Here is a 21,259-nt window from a genome sequence, read left to right on the forward strand (position 1 = left end):
CCCATAAAAATAAAATAAAACAAATACTCTTGAGTCCACAGCCCCGCCATGCCTATGCTGGTGCTCGGTTCCCTGCCACATCCAACCCCTGCAGGACCAGGAAGCTGCTCAGTCCTGGGACAGCTGTGGCCAATCACAGGCCTCAGCAGTCATATCTGCTTGATTAATAAGTCACAGCATTAATTCATCGTCAAGTAGATGTGACTGCTGAGGCCTGTAAATGTCTGCAGTGGTGAAGGGACCAAGCCACTTCCCATGGGAACAATAAGTTTTTTTTTTTTCTATGGGGCACACGTTAGGACAGTAGGTGTTGTTGGCTCCTAGGCTAGACAACCTGTTTAACTTAAATAAAAATCTTGGAAACTAAGCTAGTTCTCTGCAATTGTGTTTTTTATCAGCTATTTTTCCTGGAAATGTAGTTACCATTCTATACCCTTTATTTCCATATGAACCATGTGCAGTACAAAGTATTTTTCAGAAAAGGACCTTCACGGACATGTGCTGAACGTGTTCTCTACGGACAGCACACGTACCCATTAATTCATACTGATGTATTCACACATTAGTGTTTTAGCACGGTCCGTGGGTCTGTGGATTTAGCACAGATGCATGCTCTATTTTGTCTTTGTTTATGGATCCATCGCGCCCTTTACAGTCTATGGGCCATCTGTATTTCATCTGTGTTTCAAGGACCATAAGGAGGAGATGCTATGAAAATAAATTTTCAGCTGTAAAGTGTCTGTGAAACACGGATGACACACTGAGAGCAAAAAATAGACACATGGACCAAATACGGACACCTTCACGGACATCTTCACGGACGCATCACTGACCATTGTATCACAGATTAATTCACAGACGTGTCAATGAGGCATTTGACTGTGTTGTTAGGTATAGTATGTAGCTCATTGTGTATTGGTGGCATTCTCTAGGTAAGGTTAGACATATTATTTGCCTGGATCCCCTAGAGAAGTTGTATTTGTACTGCTTTGATGGTGGCCCCTGCCTCCCTCTGATTAGATACTGGTATCAATATACCTACATTTTAAAGCTGCTTTGACATTCTGTATTTGTGGGCACTGGTACTATGAAGTATAAGATTTCCATGTTTGTGTTGTGCTATAAAATGAATATTAAACCTTTTGTTATCTTTGGCATTACAAGTCCTTTAACTCCACTACTCAATGCCACTCTATGCAACATACATCAGTACATGCCGATAATGGTCTAAAAGAGACTGCTTTGGAGGTGTGAGAGATTGATAGTAGTCTTTATGTAAGGCCTCATGCACACGAGTCCGCAAATTGTGTGTCCACTAAAAAAAACGGATGCGGCATCCGTTTTTTTTGGAGGATCAGTTTTTTTCCACATATCCCTTGTAATAAATGCCTATCCTTGTCCGCAAATGTGAAAAAAGTAGGACATGCACTATTTTTTTTGCTGAAGGGAAACACGGACAACGGACGCGGAACACAAACGGATGAACTATCAGCATTTTTTTGCTGACCCATTGAAATGAATGGGTCCCCATCCTATCCGCAAAAAAAACCGAACGGAGGCCGAGAAAAACAACTGTCGTGTGCATGAGGCCGAAATCTGTGATATTTTCTCACCTATAAAATAAAATCTAGTGGAAGAGATGGAGGGGTGACCACCAGTAACTTTCTGTGGAGCATCATTTCAAGTCACCTGTATGACAAGTAGAGCTGGGACCTTTCTGTGCTTGTAACCGATATTCCTCAATTGGATAACTGGCACAAGCAATTCAGTAGGTTATAAAAATATAAAAGGTATGCACCAGACCTATACATTGGGTGTGTCCTTTCCCCTATGTTGATTTCATGGGGAACAAGGCATTCTAAGTATTCTTTGGAGGCCGGTGACATCATCACTTTTTCACACATAACTTCCATTATTTAAAAAGATTATTCATTTATACTTATGCAGTTACTTATGGGTTTATCATGTGCAGCATACAGGGCTACAGTATATGGAGAATGCTATGTCTTGGTTCTTACAAGGTGTGACCTGTTACTTACAATCACAGTATTAATTGGACTGTGTGATAATAATGGGAATTACATGACAGGAATGAAACACTGAGTTATTCCACTTTATTCTACTGGGAATTTATGGAAAAGAGAAGCTGTCAGAAAACAGATTTATTCCCTGAATGTTCAGTCACTTTTATTCACAGCGGCCCAGCTGGTTATAAAGCTATTGCATACATGACTACAGTACATGCATGCACCAGTGCACAAAGTGTTCCCATGACAGCACATTACAATTTAAGACATTAAGTGTGATTACACATCAAGCCTTTGATTTATTAATGGTTCCTCTCAACATAAACTAACACACCATAGACGGCATTATAACTGTGCGTTATGTTCACAGGTTATTCGTTTATAGATATATTGCGCCGTGACTGATCATTTTCCAGTGTAGATTACACAAGGAAAGTAGTAATAAGGCGAAATATATATTTATATATATATATATATATATATATATATATATATTTAATCACTGATGTGCAAAACATCTATGACCAGAAATGTTAAACTGATATTCTTCAACACCAAACGCTTGCACAAAAACTGCAAAATGGAGGTGGTGATTGGTTAAAGTCCTCCTTAAGCCATTGATCTAATTGTGCACCACCTCATGTACTCTCTTCATACCATGCAAAATTTTGTGTAAGTTTATTCTGTATATAAAGTATGGCATGTTCACAAATAAACTCAATATACTGATCTCGCCAACACTTGAGTTAAAAAAAATTCTAACTACTTCTAAATACATTCAAGACATTGAAATATCTAAAGCAGCATGATTATGGTCTCTTATGGTCAATTTACCAAATTATTTTTGCCTGCAAACAATCGCTGTACAAGGTTGATATAGTTAAATAATATTTTCCAGAGGTCTAAATATAGACCTGAAACATCAACCTTTTTACATAGTTTGCATGGCATAAGAAATGTAGATACTGTGTAAGAGACCTTTAAGACATGTGCCCGTGGTTTCTGAGACACAGCAAATTGAAAGCATTTAATGAATGGGCTTTATACTGTTCAACAGCATAGCACCATTAAGTGAGAATTAACCACAACACAACCCTTACAGTTCGGGCAGCATGATGTTTCGATTTTATAGTGTTCTAGTGGTTAAGACTTTACCAAGTCTACATAAGTGTTTTATGTCAATCCCTACACAGTTCGCCTAGAGAAGTACCATTTACTGCCATTGCTGATAACACAAGGAAGCTGGTACCATTGACTCTACCTGCAGTGATTTTCCCTGTGCTGGTTGGAGACACAGTGGTAAATATAGAAGCACCTAAGCACGCTTCATTGCAGTTTGCAGTTATTGCTTTAAATCTAGGCTTCTGGTATTGTCAAATAATGAAGGACTAAATGTCCTTGTCGTGACGCATCCTTATATGTTGTGCTCCTTTCTTATTCTCATGGCACTTACAGATGTAAAATCCTTCTCTGTCTTATGACCTGTTCCTTGAGCACTCATTGTAAATATATTTTTTTTCAAAAATATTCTGTTAGTAAATACAGTATCAGATGTTATTGTTTATTGTCCATGTACTCCTGTCTTCGTATCTTCTTCCGATTGTGAAGGACTTGAATCTTGTTCCTGACTGTAGACTGGAGTAGAGAGGAAAGGAAATCCATAATTTTGAAGTGCGTTGTTATAAAGACTCTGAAAGTAGTTAATAAGATCTGAAGGGAGAGAGAACAATGTATGTTACTACAGAAGAACTTTAAGTTGTGGAGCAATACATTAGGCTCAAGTAATAATTCTGTTATAGGAAAGCAAACACATATTCAACACAACTACATGTTTTATATAATACCTATATCTCTTTTAAAGGGTGATTCCTATTTAGACATATACAACATATTGATAAGATATGCCATACATTTCTGAAGCAGTTCCCAGAGGAAGGAGACCCATCTTGTGGCTGGCATGAATGGAGATGTGACCGCACATGTGCAACTCTTTCCATTTACTTCTATGGTTGTTGCAAAAATGGCCAAGTAAGTGGAGAGAGTCACACATACAAGGCCACCTCTTCATTCTTGGCAGCTGCTGTTGGAGCATCATTCTCAATATAGGTGCAAGTCCCAGAATTGAACCCCACCTAAATTATCTTGTTGATATACAATACATGTTCAGATTGGATTCATCTTTGAGGGAAGTTTCATATTGAATCACCTTCAAGAATAAATTGAGTAACCATACTCATACATAAAATTAGTAGGATGTACAATTACTCTGATAATATTATTGTGAGCCTGTAGTCTTATAATAAATGTGCATGTCGGGTGACCTTGTGAATGTATTCATAGCTAAAAGTAATATTTTGTATAATATTTTAAATAAGAAAACTGCGATTAAGCTGTGTCCTATTTCATAAAGTAGGTTTTCCCATTCCAGACATTAAATATCTTATAGGTAGGGCCCCACTAAGTCAGGCAGCCAGCATTACCACATTCCATCTGAAGACTGAATATAAAATAGGCGCCATTTAACCCAATCACTCTAACCATTTCAGAACTAATTGGAATATTTAAAACAAATGAGGCATATCATTTTCCATGGAGACATTTTGTGGTATATATGCTGGTATCAATGGTATCAAATCATTTAAACATCACCACTGTTTCTGCTGTATAGTCATATCATACTAAAACCTTCAAAGGAACATTAAATGCTTGCTGTTATGCATGTTGTTAATAACCAAAATCTACTTGAACACTGTTTAGCAAACACAGCACCTACAAAACATTTTCACTCATATGTCTAGGAGACCACTCATTTAGGGATGAGCCAATCGATTCCTTCACCTGAACGAATTTTAAGTCTGTGAGGGAGCTTGCCTCTACAGACAATTATGGTAACCAATGTGCTGGCAGATTAACATGGCAGCACATCTCATTAGAGATGTCGCGAACATAAAATTTTCCGTTCGCGAAAGGCGAACGCAAATTTTTGCAAATGTTCGCGAACCGGACGAACCGCCATAGACTTCAATAGACAGGCGAATTTTAAAACCCACAGGGACTCTTTCTGGCCACAATAGTGATGGAAAAGTTGTTTCAAGGGGACTAACACCTGGACTGTGGCATGCCGGAGGGGGATCCATGGCAAAACACCCATGGAAAATGACGTAGTTGACGCAGAGTCGGGTTTTAATCTATAAAGGGCATAAATCACCTAACATTCCTAAATTGTTTGGAATAACGTGCTTGAAAACATCAGCTATGATGTTGTATCGATCAGGTAGTGTAAGGGTTATGCCCGCTTCACAGTGACAGACCATACTCCTCGTTTAACACACCGCAAACAACCGCAAACAGTCCATTTGCACAACCGCAAACTCCCCATTTGCACAAGGTTGGATACCAAGCTAGCCATGTCCTGTTCCTTGTCCTCACTGACGTCATTGAAGGTCTCTTCCTCCACCCAGCCACGTACAACACCAAGGGTCCCTGAAAGGTGACAACAAGCCCCCTGGGAAGCCTGCTGTGGTTGGTCTTCCACCTCCTCAAAGCCACCTTCCTCCTCTGACTCCTCTTCTTCAGACTCCTCTCTCTGCGTTGCCGCAGGTCCAGCAATCAACGACGACAAGGCTGCTTCTGGTGGTGATGGTGACCACAACTCTTCCTCTTCATGCTCATCTACGGCCTGATCCAGCACTCTTCGCAGGGCACGCTCCAGAAAAAACGCATATGGGATGAGGTCGATGATGTTGCCTTGGGTTTAACTAACCAGGTTTGTCACCTCCGCAAATGGACGCATGAGCCTACAGCAATTGTGCATGAGAGTTCAGTAATGCGGCCAAAAAATACCCAGCTCCGCAGAGGCTGTCCTCTTTTGTTTAAATTTTAAAAAATCTGTTCTTACCAGTTTAATCTCTGTTTTGTCCCCTATCAGGGGACGTGTATGGAATAGATTTTAGGAACCGGGAGATGGAAAAAGATGCTTGGTCGGTCCTCTTACTACCAATTTGGGGCACTGCGCGTACGCCTTGCAATGTACTGTGCCACCAGATATGAGTGGTGTGTTTAAGTAGTACTATTCCTATCAGTTTAATCCCTGTTACGTCCTCTAGATTTTAGACAACCGCAAAAAGTTGTCAATAGTTGACACACTCATGACATAAATTTTATTCCTCTATGCGTCAATCTTGGTGTAGTGATGACTGTACTCGTGCGCACGTTTGGGAGATTGCAGGCGATGGGGTTTTTTCAAAGCCTATGGTCGTGCTGAGGTAGTTCAGTGACAGTTAAGTGACCCAGACAACAATGATTCTGCAGTGTGGGCCCATTGTTGGCCTAGTAGGCTTTAATGATCACCTTAGATGATCACAAAGAAAATTAAGTTTTTTTCTATGCAAAATTATCCAGCCAATCGCTTTTGGTCTGTTCACAATGAAGCAACGACCTTATCATCTGGGGTGTGCCAACATTGCCATTGCCAACACAATTATAGAGGTGGTCGCTTCATTGTGATACGCAAGCCCCTTCACCACAACAAGGTAACGATCACGAAGGGGAATTGACACATGTATGTGCCTTTTTTTTTGTTTTGCTTTTGCAGCCACAGTGCAGCACCAGAGGCCAGAAAAATTAGGCATGTACACATGCCTGAAAAACTAGGTATTGTTGCAGCTGCTGCTGTAGCAGTGGCCAGAAAAATTTATGTTTTCCAGGCAGAAAGTGCACTAAAACATTGCGGCTTGAACCCTAGTTGGTGGCGTATAAGTCATGCAAGTCATCCAGCATGCAGAGATAAAATACAGCAGCGTGTGGACCATTTTTAGCCCAAGGCAGCTCATCTCATCACCAGGCCTTTTTTAGTCAAATGTATTGCCCACTGTCAGTCCCTTCGGGATCCATGCCTCATTCATCTTAATAAAGGTGAGGTAATCTAGACTTTTTTGACCTAGACGACTTCTCTTCTCAGTGACAATACCTCCTGCTGCACTGAAGGTCCTTTCTGACAGGACACTTGAAGCGGGGCAGGCCAGAAGTTCTATCGCAAATTGGGATAGCTCAGGCCACAGGTCAAGCCTGCACACCCAGTAGTCAAGGGGTTCATCGCTCCTCAGAGTGTCGATATCTGCAGTTAAGGCGAGGTAGTCTGCTACCTGTCCGTCGAGTCGTTCTCTGAGGGTGGACCCCGAAGGGCTGTGGCGATGCGTAGGACTTAAAAAGCTCTGCATGTCCTCCATCAACAACACGTCTGTAAAGCATCCTGTCCTTGCCGGCGTGGTCGTGGTAGGAGGAGGATTACTTTCACCTCTTCCCCTGTTAGATTCCCGTTGTGCTGTGACATCACCCTTATACACTGTGTAAAGCATACTTTTTAATTTATTTTGGAACTGCTGCATCCTTTCCGACTTCCGGTAATTCTGTAACATTAAAGGCACTTTCTGCTTATACCGGGGGTCTAGTAGCGTGGCCACCCAGTACAGGTCGTTCTCCTTCAGCCTTTTTATACGAGGGTCCCTCAACAGGCACGACAGCATGAAAGACCCCATTTGCACAAGGTTGGATGCCGAGCTACTCATGTCCCGTTCCTCGTCCTCACTGATCTCACTGAAGGTCTATTCTTCCCCCCAGCCACGTACAACACCATGGGTACCAGATAGGTGACAACGAGCACCCTGGGATGCCTGCTGTAGTTGGTCTTCCTCCCCCCCCTCAAAACCACATTACTCCTCTGACTCCTCTTCCTCAGACTCCTCTTCCAGCGTTGCCGCAGATCCAGCAAGCGATGCTGATACGGCTGTTTCTGGTGGTGATGGTGACCACAACTCTTCCTCTTCCTCTTCACGTTCATCTACGGCCTGATCCAGCACTCTTCACAGGGCACGCTCCAGGAAGAAAACAAATGGGATGATGTCGCTGATGGTGCCTTCAGTGCGACTGACTAGGTTTGTCACCTCCTCAAAAGGACGCATGAGCCTACAGGCATTGCGCATGAGCGTCCAGTAACGTGGCAAAAAAATTCCCAGCTCCGCAGAGGCTGTTCTAGCACCCCGGTCATACAAATACTCGTTGACGGCTTTTTCTTGTTGGAGCAGGCGGTCGAACATTAGGAGTGTTGAATTCCAACGTGTCGGGATGTCGCAAATCAAGCGCCTCACTGGCATGTTGTTTCGCCGCTGGATATCTGAAAAGTGCGCCATGGCCGTGTAGGAACGCCTGAAATGGCCACACACCTTCCTGGCCTGCTTGAGGACGTCCTGTAAGCCTGGGTACTTATGCACAAAGCGTTGTACAATCAGATTCAACACATGTGCCATGCTCGGCACATGTGTCAACTTGCCCAAATTTAATGCCGCCAACAAATTGCTTCCGTTGTCACACATCACTTTGCCAATCTCCAGTTGGTGCGGAGTCAGCCACTGATCCACCTTTGCATCCAGGGCGGACAGGAGTGCTGGTCCGGTGTGACTCTCTGCTTTCAGGCAAGTCAACCCCAAGACGGCGTGACACTGTCGTATCCGGGATGTGGAATAGCCCCTGGGGAGCTGGGGGGGTGCAGTTGATGTGGAGCAAGACGCAGCAGCATAAGAGGACTCAGCCGAGGAGGTTATCGAAGAGGATGGAGTAGGAGGAGTAGAGGAGGTGGCAGCAGGCCTGCCTGCAAGTCGTGGCGCTGTCACCAACTCCTCTGCAGAGCCACGCATTACATGCTTGCCAGCCGTCAGCAGGTTTACCCAATGCACAGTGTAGGTGATATACCTGCCCTGACCGTGCTTTGCAGACCAGGTATCAGTGGTGAGATGGACCCTTGCCCCAACACTGTGTGCCAGACATGCCATGATTTCCTTTTGCACAATCAAGTACAGGTTGGGGATTGCCTTTTGTGCAAAGAAATTTCGGCCTGGTACCTTCCACTGCGCGGTGTCCCAATAGCTACAAATTTTTTGAAGGCCTCAGACTCCACCAGCTTGTATGGTAAAACCAGGCGGGCTAAGAGTTCCGACAAGCCAGCTGTCAGACGCCGGGCAAGGGGGTGACTTTGTGACATTGGCTTCTTACGCTCAAACATGTCCTTGACAGACACCTGACTGTGGGCAGATGAGCAGGAACTGCTCAAGGCGAGAGACGGAGTGGCGGATGGTTGAGAGGGGGCAAGGAGGACAGCAGTGGTTGACGTGGCTGAAGATGCTGGACCAGGAGGAGGATGGCGGCTTTGAGTTTGTGTGCTGCTTGTACTCATGTGTTGATCCCATAGGCGTTTGTGATTTGAGATCATGTGCATTCGCAAAGCAGTTGTACCTAGGTGGGTGTTGGACTTCCCACAACTCAGATTCTTTTGGCACAGGTTGCAAATGGCATCGCTGTTGTCAGAGGCAGACACACAAAAAAAATGCCACACTGCTGAGCTCTGCAATGACGGCATTCTGGTGGTGGCAACAGCATGCGTTGATTGGCGTGCTGTCTGGCTGACCCCGGGTGCCGATGCATGCTTTCTGACTGTGCCACTAGCTCCTTGCGACGACCTCCCCCTGCTTCCAACTCGTCTCCTCCTCCTCTCTGTCTCCCCATCTGAACTTTCCCCCTGTTCTTCTTCTCTTTGAGCGGGCACCCACGTGACATCCACGGACACATCGTCATCATCAACCGCTTCACTTGTATCTGACAACTCAGCAAAGGAAGCAGCAGCGGGTACAACATCATCATAATCACACCGTACGTCAATATGTGTAATGCTGCCTTACTGAGACATATCCCTGTTATCTACATCCTCTGGCAATAATGGTTGCGCATCACTCATTTCTTTCAACTGATGTGTAAATAACTCCTCTGACAGATCAAGTAAGGCAGCTGTGGTGCTAGTGTTGGTGGTGGCGGCAGGCGGGCGAGTGGTAACTTGAGAGGTGCCCGAAGCTGAGCTGGAGGAGGATGGTGCTTCAAGGTTCCGAGCGGAAGCTGTAGAAGATTGGGTGTCCTGTGTTAGCCAGTCAACTATGTACTCTGAACTTTTCGAGTTTAGGGTACGTGGCCTCTGAACACTGGGCATTATTCTAGGGCCAAAGGGAATCACATCACCACGACCACGACGGCCCCTGCAGGGTGGCCTGCCTCTGCCTGTCATTTTTTTTTTGATTAGTTTAGTTGTACTATGCGTGCAAGCTACTGTGACACCAGATATGAGTGGCACTGTGCACTGGCAGAAGTTGGCAGAGTAGACGCTGTAGGCCTGACACACACGCTTGCAGACAACTAACTGCTATTCAATCTATTACAGTCAAAATTATATATTTTTTTTTAATGTAATCTACTGTGACACCAGATAGGAGTTGCGCTGGTGACACTATGCACTTGCAGGGCCTGAAACACACACGTGTGCAGGCAACTGACTGCTATTATTTTACAGTCAAAATTGTTTTTGTTTTTTTTATGTAATCTACTGTGACACCAAATAGGAGTTGCGATGGTGACACTATGCACTTGCAGGGCCTGACACACACACTTGCAGGCAACTAACTGCTATTATATTACAGTCAAATTTTTATATATTTTTTTAAAATGTAATCTACTGTGACACCAGATATGAGTGGCACTGGTGACACTGTGCACTTGCAGGGCCTGAAACACACACGCATGCAGGCAACTGACTGCTATTATTTTACAGTCAAAATTGTTGTCTTTAAAAAAATTTAATTTACTGTGACACCAGATAGGAGATGCGCTGGTGACACTATGCACTTGCAGGGCCTGAAACACACATGCGTGCAGGCAATTGACTGCTATTATTTTACAGTCAAAATAGTTTTTTTTTTTTTTATGTAATCTACTATGACACCAGATAGGAGTTGCGCTGGTGACACTATGCACTTGCAGGGCCTGAAACACACACGCGTGCAGGCAACTGACTGCTATTATTTTACAGTCAAAATTGTTTTGTTTTTTTAAATGTAATCTACTGTGACACCAGATAGGAGATGCGCTGGTGACACTATGCACTTGCAGGGCCTGAAACACACACGCATGCAGGCAACTGACTGCTATTATTTTACAGTCAAAATTGTTGTTTTAAAAAAAAATGTAATCTACTGTGACACCAGATAGGAGTTGCGCTGGTGACACTATGCACTTGCAGGGCTTGAAACACACACACGTGCAGGCAACTGACTGCTATTATTTTACAGTCAAAATTGTTTTGTTTTTTTAAATGTAATCTACTGTGACACCAGATAGGAGTTGCACTGGTGACACTATGCACTTGAAGGGCCTGAAACACACACGCGTGCAGGCAACTGACTGCTATTATTTTACAGTCAAATTTTTTATTATTTTTTTTATGTAATCTATTGTGACACCAGATAGGAGTTGCGCTGGTGACACTGTGCACTTGCAGGGCCTGAAACACACACGCGTGCAGGCAACTGACTGCTATTATATTATAGTCAAAAAAGTTTTGTTTTTTTTTAAAAATGCAAGCTACTGTGACACCAGATATGAGTGGTGGCACTGGGCAAGTGGGCACAGTATACGCTGTGAGCCTGACACACACGCTGGCAGGCAACTGCAATTAGATTACACAGGAAAAAATAATAATAAAGCAGACTGATGTACTAGCCCTAAAAAGGGCTTTTTGGGGTGCTGTCAGGACGCTGTCCTTACAGCAGAGATCAGATGAGTCTTTCAGGACTGGAGTAGACACTGAATACACTAGCCTAGCTATCGATTTCCCTACTAAATCAGCAGCAGCTACACTGTCCCTCCTCTCACTAAGACTGCAGCTTCCGAATGAATCTAAAATGGATGCTGTCCAGGAGGTGGGAGGGTCTGGGAGGGAGGGTATGCTGTTGATTGGCTGGAATGTGTCTGCTGACTGTGAGGTACAGGGTCAAAGTTTACTCAATGATGACGAATAGGGGGCGATCGAACATCGCATATGTTCGCCACGGCGAACGCGAACAAGCGATGTTCGCCGGGAACTGTTCGCCGGCTAATAGTTCGGGACATCTCTACATTTAATATGACCATGATAATCTCTCTCATGTGCTGTTACTCCAAATGATATGATTAGTTAAATGAATCAGTGATTGTGCGTGTGCCGCTAAAATTCATTTACAGTAGCGGTGCATGCAAATTCCTTGACACCGATTCATTTAAATATGATAGTGCTAGTAACTAGCGTTATGATATTTAAATTCACTTAAATATCATAGCGCATAGTAACTTGCTGTAGCAGTGCATGCACAAGATTAACAAGGCTACACAAGATGTGCAGCCATAGTAATCTGCTGATAGAGGGAACATCCTGAGCTGTGGCGATGCTCCTTAAAAAGTGTAAATTTGTATCTTAGTTAGTATGAGAAAGCAAATTTGTTTTAATTTGTGCACACCTTACATTAACCCCTTAAAGGGGTTCTGCACTTTGTTTTAACTGATGATCTATCCTCTGGATAGGTTTTTGGGGTGCATATTACTTTTTGATCGCTTGCCATTACACTTTTTGTGATGTAAGGTGACAAAAAAATGGCTCTTTTGACAGTGTTTTTTTTTTTTTTACAGTGTTTACCTGAGGGGTTAGGTCATGTGGTGTTTTTATAGAGCAGGTTTTTATGGACGCGGCGATACCTAATATGTATATATATATATTTTGTTTTACATTTAACACAATAAAAGCATTTTTGAAACAAAAAAAATCATGTTTTAGTGTCTCCATAGTCTGAGAGCCATATTTTTTTTTCTTTTTTGGGCGATTGTCCTATGTAGGGGCTAATTTTTTGCGGGTTGAGGTGATGGTTAGATTGGTACTATTTTTGGGGGCATATGCCTTTTTGATCGCTTGGTGTTGCACTTTTAGTGATGTAAGTTGACAAAAATTGAATTTTTTTACACAGTTTTTATTTTTTATATCTTATGGTGTATATCGGACGGGGTGGATCATGTGATATATTTATATAGCCATTTGTTACTGACGCGGCGATACCTAACATGTGCGGTTTTTCTTATTTTTTCAATTTTTTATTAGAAAATCAGGGGAAAGGGGCGTGTTTATTTTTTTTAACTTGAAACTTTTTTTTTTATTCAAAACACTTTTTTGGGGGGTCTAATCCTCTCTGCAATGCATTACAATACATCTGTATTGTAATGCATTGCCTGTTAGTGTATAACACTGAGTCATACACTAACAGGTTGCCTAGGCTCCCGTAGAAGGCAGGTCCAGATGCCGTGCAGGGCATTGGGCAGCCTCTGCACGGCATCTGGCTGCCTTGTCAAGCATCGGGTCCCCGCCACAGTAGTGCGGGGACTCGATGCGATCACTCACCCACCGCAAACCACTTCTATGTCGCGGTCAGCGGGTCACTCGCCGGCATCTCTGTAAACAGCGATGCCGGCGGATAGAGCAGGGGCCCGGCTATCAGGGACTGCTGGACCCCTGCAGTGATCGGCCGCGCACCGCTCCAGTGCCCGCCCGATCATCCCGCTGTGCATGTACGGCAGAATGCATTCTGGCAATGCGTACATGTACAGCGTTCTACGTTAAGGGGTTAAGGGTTGCTGTTGAGAAATATTTTATCAATCTTTTGTCTTTCACTTAACAAGTTTTCTCCTCCAAATTGCAGAGGTGAACTGTTGGCAGATTTATTTATCTTTATTCTTAGTAAAAAGTCACGGTATACAATATGACTACAGTGGGAAATTCTCTTCAAGACATGTGGATGTCAAGAAGACAAGTAGAAACGACAGCTGAGCATAGTCTTGGTATTACTGTGACAGATCAAATAAAAGTGTTCCTGTTTTGTGACAAGTGCATTGGTGGCAGAAGCTGAAAAGACTATTCCCATGTCTATCTAGTGCTATAATACAAAGTCAAGCAGAAGCTATAATTGACAGGATCTCTGTCCCATTGCTCTATGAATTACTTTGTGTGGGCGAATGTAAAAAAGTCATCTTGAAACAGGATACAGAGGAAATAAATAAATACATAAATACAAACTGAATTAAAAAATATTTAAATAAAATCATTTTCAGCTGGACAGAGTTGTTACATTTTAGCAGTGATCAACACAATGTAATTTTAAAGCTAAACATGAGACAACAGATGATTGTCAATGGTGGTGAACATTGCTATGGTAGCTGGTAGGTTAGAGAAGGTTACTGTACTGTGAAAATTATGGTAATCCATCTAAATCAAAATAATAAATAAAGTTACCCTCTACTAATTGTTTAAGTCCATTAAGTCCATCAAAGAACACGTTTTGCATTTCAAGAAAACCTAAAAAAAAATTTACCTTCTGTAAATGTAGTAAATCTGTCAAGTCCATCATAGAAGAGACTTTGGAAATATTGAGAAATTCCTGAAAGACAAAATGTGTTGTTAGTTGTTTAAAAACTCTATATTATACAGTATATTATATTACAGTAAGCCCTATCATTGTTTTAGATTCAATTGCTGCCATACAGTGGCAAAAATATTGTTGCGTCTCATGCTGGGTCAGACACAGACACATAGGGATCCACCTATGATATAACATTTGTGATGAGGGTACCCCAAGTAGCGTCTCCTTTTAAATACACACACACTCACAGGCCTAGAGGCCCCCTTTATTCTGCTTTAAAAGAGAAATATTCCCTTGCTTGGAGCTGTGTCCTAGTAAATTAAAATGACACTTCCCCGTCATAAAGATAAGGATGGGAGCTTTAAAAGCAGAGAGCTGAGAAAGCGACCTATTGAACCTATGAGGTACTCAAACATAGTCATTTTTCATATCTCTGGTCGTAGGCATATTCTGCACTGGCTAAGGCCGGATTCAACCTCCGTGGACCAGTGCGATCACGGAGATATCAAACAGTATGCCAGCTTTAAGCCGTCCTGGAGAACCACAAGCAGGGCTGGCGCAACCATATAGGCGAACTAGGCTTTCGCCTAGGGCGCCGGCCTGCTGGGGGCACCCTGGTGGGCTCCCCCTGACTGGGGCTGTAGCCCTGGGCGAGCGACTCTTGAGCCGCCCCCAGCGCCGTTACAGGGGGGCCAGGAGGTGGAGGTCCTTCTTAAATATGGCAGAGCAGGCATCTGCTTACACTGATGGCAGGTGCCTGCTCTGCCAGTAAATTACCGGAGGAGAGGAGGCGGGCGGCAAGGGAGGCTGTTCTAGCAGCTCCCCACTCCTCCCTTGTGCGCCCTCCGTGATGCCGGAATATGACGTCATTCCGGCCCCGGCATACTAAACGGCGCGCTGGAGGACTGAGGAGCTGCACCACACTGGACCCCAGGGAGGTGAGTGTTTAAGTGTTTGACTGAGTGAGTGTCTGCCTGTGTATTTATGTCAGTGAGTGAGTGTATGTCTGTCTTTCTGTCAGTAAATGTATGTGTGTCTGTCATTGAGTGTCTGTGTGTGTATGTCAGTGAGTGAGTGTATGTCAGTGAGTGTGGATGTCTGTCGGTCAGTAAGTGTCTGTCAGTGAGTATGTGTATGTTTGCCAGTGAGTGAGTGTCTGTCAGTGAGTTTCTGTATGTGTGTGTGTGTGTGTTTCAGTGGGTAGGTATATGTCTGTCAGTGAGTGAGTGTGTGTCTGTCAGTGAGTGTATGTGTGTCTGTCAGTGAGTACGTCTGTCAGTGAGTTTCTGTGTAAGTCATTCAGTGAGTGTCTGAGTGCGTGTCTGTCTGTCAGTGAGTGTATGTCTGTCTGTCAGAGAGTGTATGTCTGTCTGTCAGAGAGTGTATGTCTGTCTGTCAGTGAGTTTCTGTGTACGTCATTCAGTGAGTGTCTGAGTGCGTGTCTGTCTGTCAGTGTGTGTGTGTGTCTGTCAGTGAGTGAGTGACATGAGGGGGCGGCAAAATGGATCTTTGCCTAGGGCGGCAAAAATCCTTGCACCGGCCCTGACCACAAGCCCCAGCAGAGTCAAGTTTTGTCTTGTTAGACTTGTAAAATCATAAGGGTAATTTGTATTTAGTGGTTCCACAGAACTGTGGGCTCAGCCATAATAAGGACATTCTGGGCTGACCTCAGCTGGATCATAAACCTTGCTGGTCTAGCAAACACGGGCAGGAAGGTACATAACTTTTACTGCCCACTGGGTGAACCTTCTGAAGGCCATCAATCATGCAACCCATGGCACCCGTGTGGATTTGGTGTTACCGCGACGGATTGCATGCAGGCCTGCCTCTTCTTCTCCTCCTCCTACTCCATCCTCCATCTCCTCTTCGGAGTCGCAATGCTGAATGAATTCCCAGGGGGAACTACTCCATCTGGGGCAAGTCAACAGGAGTCTGAAGAGGAGTCAGAGGAGGATGGTGCCGGGGCGGAGGAGGAGCAAGAAGAGCATGCTTTAAACTTTTCTGGGATTCCTGGTGTTGTTCGTGGCTGGGGGTAGGAGACCGAGGACGACAGTATCCTGGATGATAAGCAGGAGCCAGGCCACTCTACCACTTCCAGTTTAGTGTAAATGGGGGCCTTCATGCTCCAGTGTTTGAAGAGGGACCTCCGTATAAAAAGCATAAAGGGCAAGGACCAGTACTGGGTGGCAACGTACTTAGACCACCGGTTCAAACAAAAAATGGCGGACATGTTACCAGCATCACAGAGGGCTGTCAGAATACAGCACTTCCAAGCCTTGCTTCGAGAAATGCTGCATTCTGATTTGCGGGCGCTGGCAGAGGAATTTCCACTCATAGAGAAACAGTTGAGGGTACCAATCCAACAGCGCATGCAATAAGAGGGCAGTTTTAAGATGTGTTGGTTACTTCGGATATGATCATTTTTGCAGCCAACCCATCGGCAGCCACCCTCCAGATCCAGCTTCAGGGAACGACTAGACCGACAGGTGTCCAACTACATCGGGTTAACGGCCGATGTGGACGCTCTGATAAGCAAGGAACCCCTGGACTACTGGGTGTGCAGGCTTGACCTGTGGCAAGAGCTGCCACAATTTGCCAAGAAACTCTTAACTTGCCGCTCGTCTAGTGTCCTGTCCGAAAGGACGTTCAGCGCAGCAGGGGGGATCGTGACCGATAAGCTCACTCACCTGACATTTCTAAAAATGAATGAGGCATTGGTCTTGGAGGAATTCAACACATGTGACGACCACTTTTAATTGAATTTCCTCATGACAGCACACAAATATCCGCCACCACCCAAAACAAATAATGGTCCCTGTCTTAGGTAAATACAGCGGCATAAAAGGCTTTCTCTGTCCAGTGAATGCCTAATGTTTTGGGCCTTGGAGGAATTCAACACCTGTGACGACCACGTGTTTCAACTATTATCATTAGGTTTTTTTTTATAGAGGGGGGGATTTCGTTAGCCATGTTTTTAATCCAATTTTATATTTTTAGTTCTTTTAGACATATGTATTTGACCTGTATTTGTACTGGCCTTTAGTAAAATTGATATCCATTGTCTGTCTATTAGACCTCCAGCCACATAATCACTTGATCTTTTCTGTACGGTGAATGCATACTTTTTGGGGCCTGTAGTACACTGGCCTGCTGGAAAATTGATATCCAATGACCGTGTAATCTACCTCCAGCCACATACTTACTTGTTCTTTTCTGTACGCTGATTGCATAATTTTTGGGGCCTGTAGTCCACTGGGCTGCCTTAAAATTGATATCCAATGATTGTGTAATCTACTTCCAGTCACATACTTACTTGTTCTTTTCTGTACAGTGAATGTATAATTTTTGGGGCCTGTATTTCACTGGCCTAGTGGCCTGCTGTAAAATTGATATCCAATGACCGTGTAATCTACCTCCAGCCACATACTTGTTCTTTTCTGTACGGTGAATATATAATTGTTGGGGCCTCAGAGGAATTCAACACCAGTGACGACCATATGTTATCGAATTTCAACTATTATCATTAGGGATTTTTTATTGAGGGGGGATTTTGTTAGCCATGTTTTTAATCCAATTTTATATTTTTAGTTCTTTTAAACATATGTATTTGACCTGTATTTTTACTGGCCTGCAGTAAAATTGATATCCATTGACCGTGTAATATATCTCCGGCCACATAATCAATTGATCTTTTCTGTCCAGTGATTGCCTAATGTTTGGGGCCTGTAGTCCAGTGGCCTACAGTAACATTTTTATCCATTGACCGCATAATGTACTTCGAGCCACATAATCACAAGTTATTTTCTGTCAGGTGAATGCCTAATTTTTAAGGCCTTTACTCCCGGGGCCTAAAATATAAATTTTCTAGGCTCCGACAGGGCACATTTCAGAGAATTTCCCTTTAAGACTCATAAAAATGTCCCCTGATTAAGACACATATTTTTTGTTGGAATTTTTGTCATTGATCCCCCTCTAGTATGTCACTGTCCATGTTGTGGGAACATTTTGTGCACTTCTACTAAGTATTTGGTGGCTGCAAATGTGACCTGAAGTTTTTCAGGTTCGCCTGCCATTAAAGTGAATGAGGCCTGGCGCGAACTTGCGGTTCGCGAACATTTGATCGCCTAATGTACCTCCAGCCACATTATCACAAGTTCTTTTCTATCTGGTTAATGCATACTTTTTTGGTGGCCTGTACTAGCCTACAGTAAAATTTTTAGCCAGTGACCTCCTAATGTACCTCCAGCCACATAATCACAAGTTCTTTTCTGTCAGGTGAATGCCTAATTTTTGGGGCCTTTTCTGGGCTACAGTAAAATTTTTATCTAGTGACCGCCAAATGTACCTCCAGCCACATCATCACAAGTTCTTTTCTATCAGGTGAATGCCTAATTTTTGGGGCCTGTACTCCAGTGGCCTACAGTAAAATTTTTATCCAGTGATCTCCTAATGTACCTCCAGCCACATCATCACAAGTTCTTTTCTGTCAAGTGAATACCTAACTTTTGGGACCTGTACTCCAGTGGCCTACAGTAAAATTTTTATCCTGTGACCGCCTAATGTACCTCCAGCCACATAATCACAAGTTCTTTTCTGTCAGGTGAATGCCTAATTTTTGGGGCCTGTACTCCCGTGGCCTAAAACAAAACTTTTCTAGGCTCCAGCAGGGCACATTTTTAAGAGTTTCCCTTTAAGACACATTAAAATGGCCCCTGATTAAAATAATTATTTTTTGTGGGAATTTTTGCCAATGAACCCCCTCTGGTATGTCACTGTCCATGTTGTGTCCCATGTTTGTGCATTTCTAGTAAGTATTTTGTGGCTGCAAATATGATTTGAATGTTTTTCAGGTTCACCTGCCATTAAAGTCAATGGGGCTCGACTCAAACGCGCGGTTCACGAACATATGATCGCGAACGCCCGGCCGATGTTCGTCCATCACTACTGTCAAGTATGTATCTGATCTGACACTTCTATAATTTTGATTTTTGTACTCCTGTAATGGAGAACGATGGAAATCAATAGCGCTGGTGTGAACCCAGTCTAACATATACATGCAAAAAGCTTTTTATGATTATTGCAAATAGATTTCCATGCTCATAAATACGTGCGTTACATTAACAGACCATTCATTTCATTGAACATAATGTAATACTTTACACTCTTTTTACTAGCCTACAGGCTCTAGGAAGGGATGAATGTGGAAGAGAGTAACACAAAACTGTAGGATCTGACTAACCTGTAGACTTTAACATGAAAAAAAAAGTTCTGCTTAGGAGCTGTATGCACAAAATCAAGGCTATTTGCAATCCAGATTCATGTTTATTTGAGGTTGCAAAGGTGAACATATCCATGCTAAATACACACCAACCCCACATATTCTATGAAATAATGAAACGCATTTTACCTTCTATGAAGTCAGAAGCTTTGTCAACTCCACCGTAGAAGATGCTTTGAAAGAAGTGAAGAATATCTGATGGATATAAGAAAATATATAATAAGTAGATAATAAACAGAGAGCAAATAGAAAACGTGTTTTCCAAAATCATGGATCGGAAGTGGTCTGAAGGTAAAATACACACAAATTACTACAAGTGTTGGTTTTTAATGACAATGAATGACTGACTGTTAGAGATACTTAGTACATAGTACAGTAAATTGCTATAAATGTAACTATATACTGAGAAGGATAGACGGAGACATATAGATGATAGATAGATAGATAGATAGATAGATGCAACACCAATCCTTTTCTAGATTTATATAAAGATTTGGCATTATTATAATTAAATATATTTTAGGACTATGGTATCAAGATCGTATGCATCTGTTTTTCTTGAAGCCAAACATTTGGCTGCCTTTGCATGTGTTTAACAGTCCTTATTCTAAATGTAATGAATAAAAATTGGAGTAATATAGACCAATAGAATAGGCTATATAATAAAGGGAACCTGTCACACTGAACATACTGTCATAGATACTATATATGCAGTATGAGATAAAGCAGGAGGAGCTGAGAAGATTCATGTACAGTCTTGTGGGTAAAGATTCTGTAAGACTTCAGTGTATGGATGATCTTTATCAATGCTTGATAACACACTGTACAAGTATGTTTACAGAAATAGATATCAATCTCTGATAATACCGTCCACTTGTGAATGGAAAGTGATGAGCTTAATTTTAAAATTACCTTACCTTTTCCAAATTGAATAATATTATTGAGCCCATCATAGAAGAGATTTCCTATGTACTGAAGAAAATCTGCAAGAACATATTGTAGTCATAAATCTAGTATCAGCTATTAGTATATTAACTACATTGTAAAGACTATGGACACCTTTGGATCAATATTATTTAATTGAATTGAGTTTATTTTGTACTTAAAGTGTTTTTTTCAGAGAGGAGGGTTGAACAATCTTTTGGAATAGGATGGAAGAGAATGGAATAGGTCAAAGATTAAACAGAACCATTATTCCTATGACCAATCCCCATCTTTTGCTAAACCAATGCTACTATGGTCACAAGTGGTCTCCTTTTCCCACCCTGGCATATTGGAAATGGCTGGAAATGTTCACTCAGTCCATTGGCTGTAAGGATTACTCCAGCCATTTCCTGTATGTTGAGCCAGGAGCAGCATCATAATGACTGTGGTGAGAAATAAATAAGCTCATGAATAGTTATGTTCTAATTTTAAACCCTTCTTTTGCCCCCTTCTTTAACCTTTTGCCTATGACACACAACTTTATAGGTTGTGGCGGAAGGCTCTTAACTGTAACCTGACATAAAAAAGCATCAGGTTACATTGTGATCTCCCAGCACTTCACACCTTGCTGCAGATTATTGTGGCCACACTGTCATTAGAAAGCTGCGGTCATAGTAAGTATACCAAAGATCAGACCAAAGTAGTCTCCCTTTGTGGTA

The 21,259-nt window shown here is 42.8% G+C and overlaps 1 protein-coding gene across 1 annotated transcript in view; it reads right to left on the reverse strand.

Annotated features, from left to right (window-relative positions):
* Positions 1-1,673: 1,673 nt before the first annotated feature.
* The window catches only part of LOC120999212 (titin homolog), a 946,165-nt gene continuing 926,579 nt past the window's right edge, over positions 1,674-21,259 (reverse strand). Inside the window, exons 94-97 of the mRNA XM_040430085.1 lie at positions 20,534-20,599; positions 19,746-19,811; positions 14,291-14,356; positions 1,674-3,737 (exon numbers count right to left, since the gene is read on the reverse strand). Of these exons, the coding sequence (XP_040286019.1) occupies positions 3,589-3,737; positions 14,291-14,356; positions 19,746-19,811; positions 20,534-20,599 (347 nt within the window). The 3' untranslated portion in view covers positions 1,674-3,588. The remainder of the gene's footprint in view (positions 3,738-14,290; positions 14,357-19,745; positions 19,812-20,533; positions 20,600-21,259) is intronic.

The sequence above is a fragment of the Bufo bufo genome, chromosome 4, assembly GCF_905171765.1.
Source record: "Bufo bufo chromosome 4, aBufBuf1.1, whole genome shotgun sequence".
Lineage (NCBI taxonomy): Eukaryota > Metazoa > Chordata > Amphibia > Anura > Bufonidae > Bufo > Bufo bufo.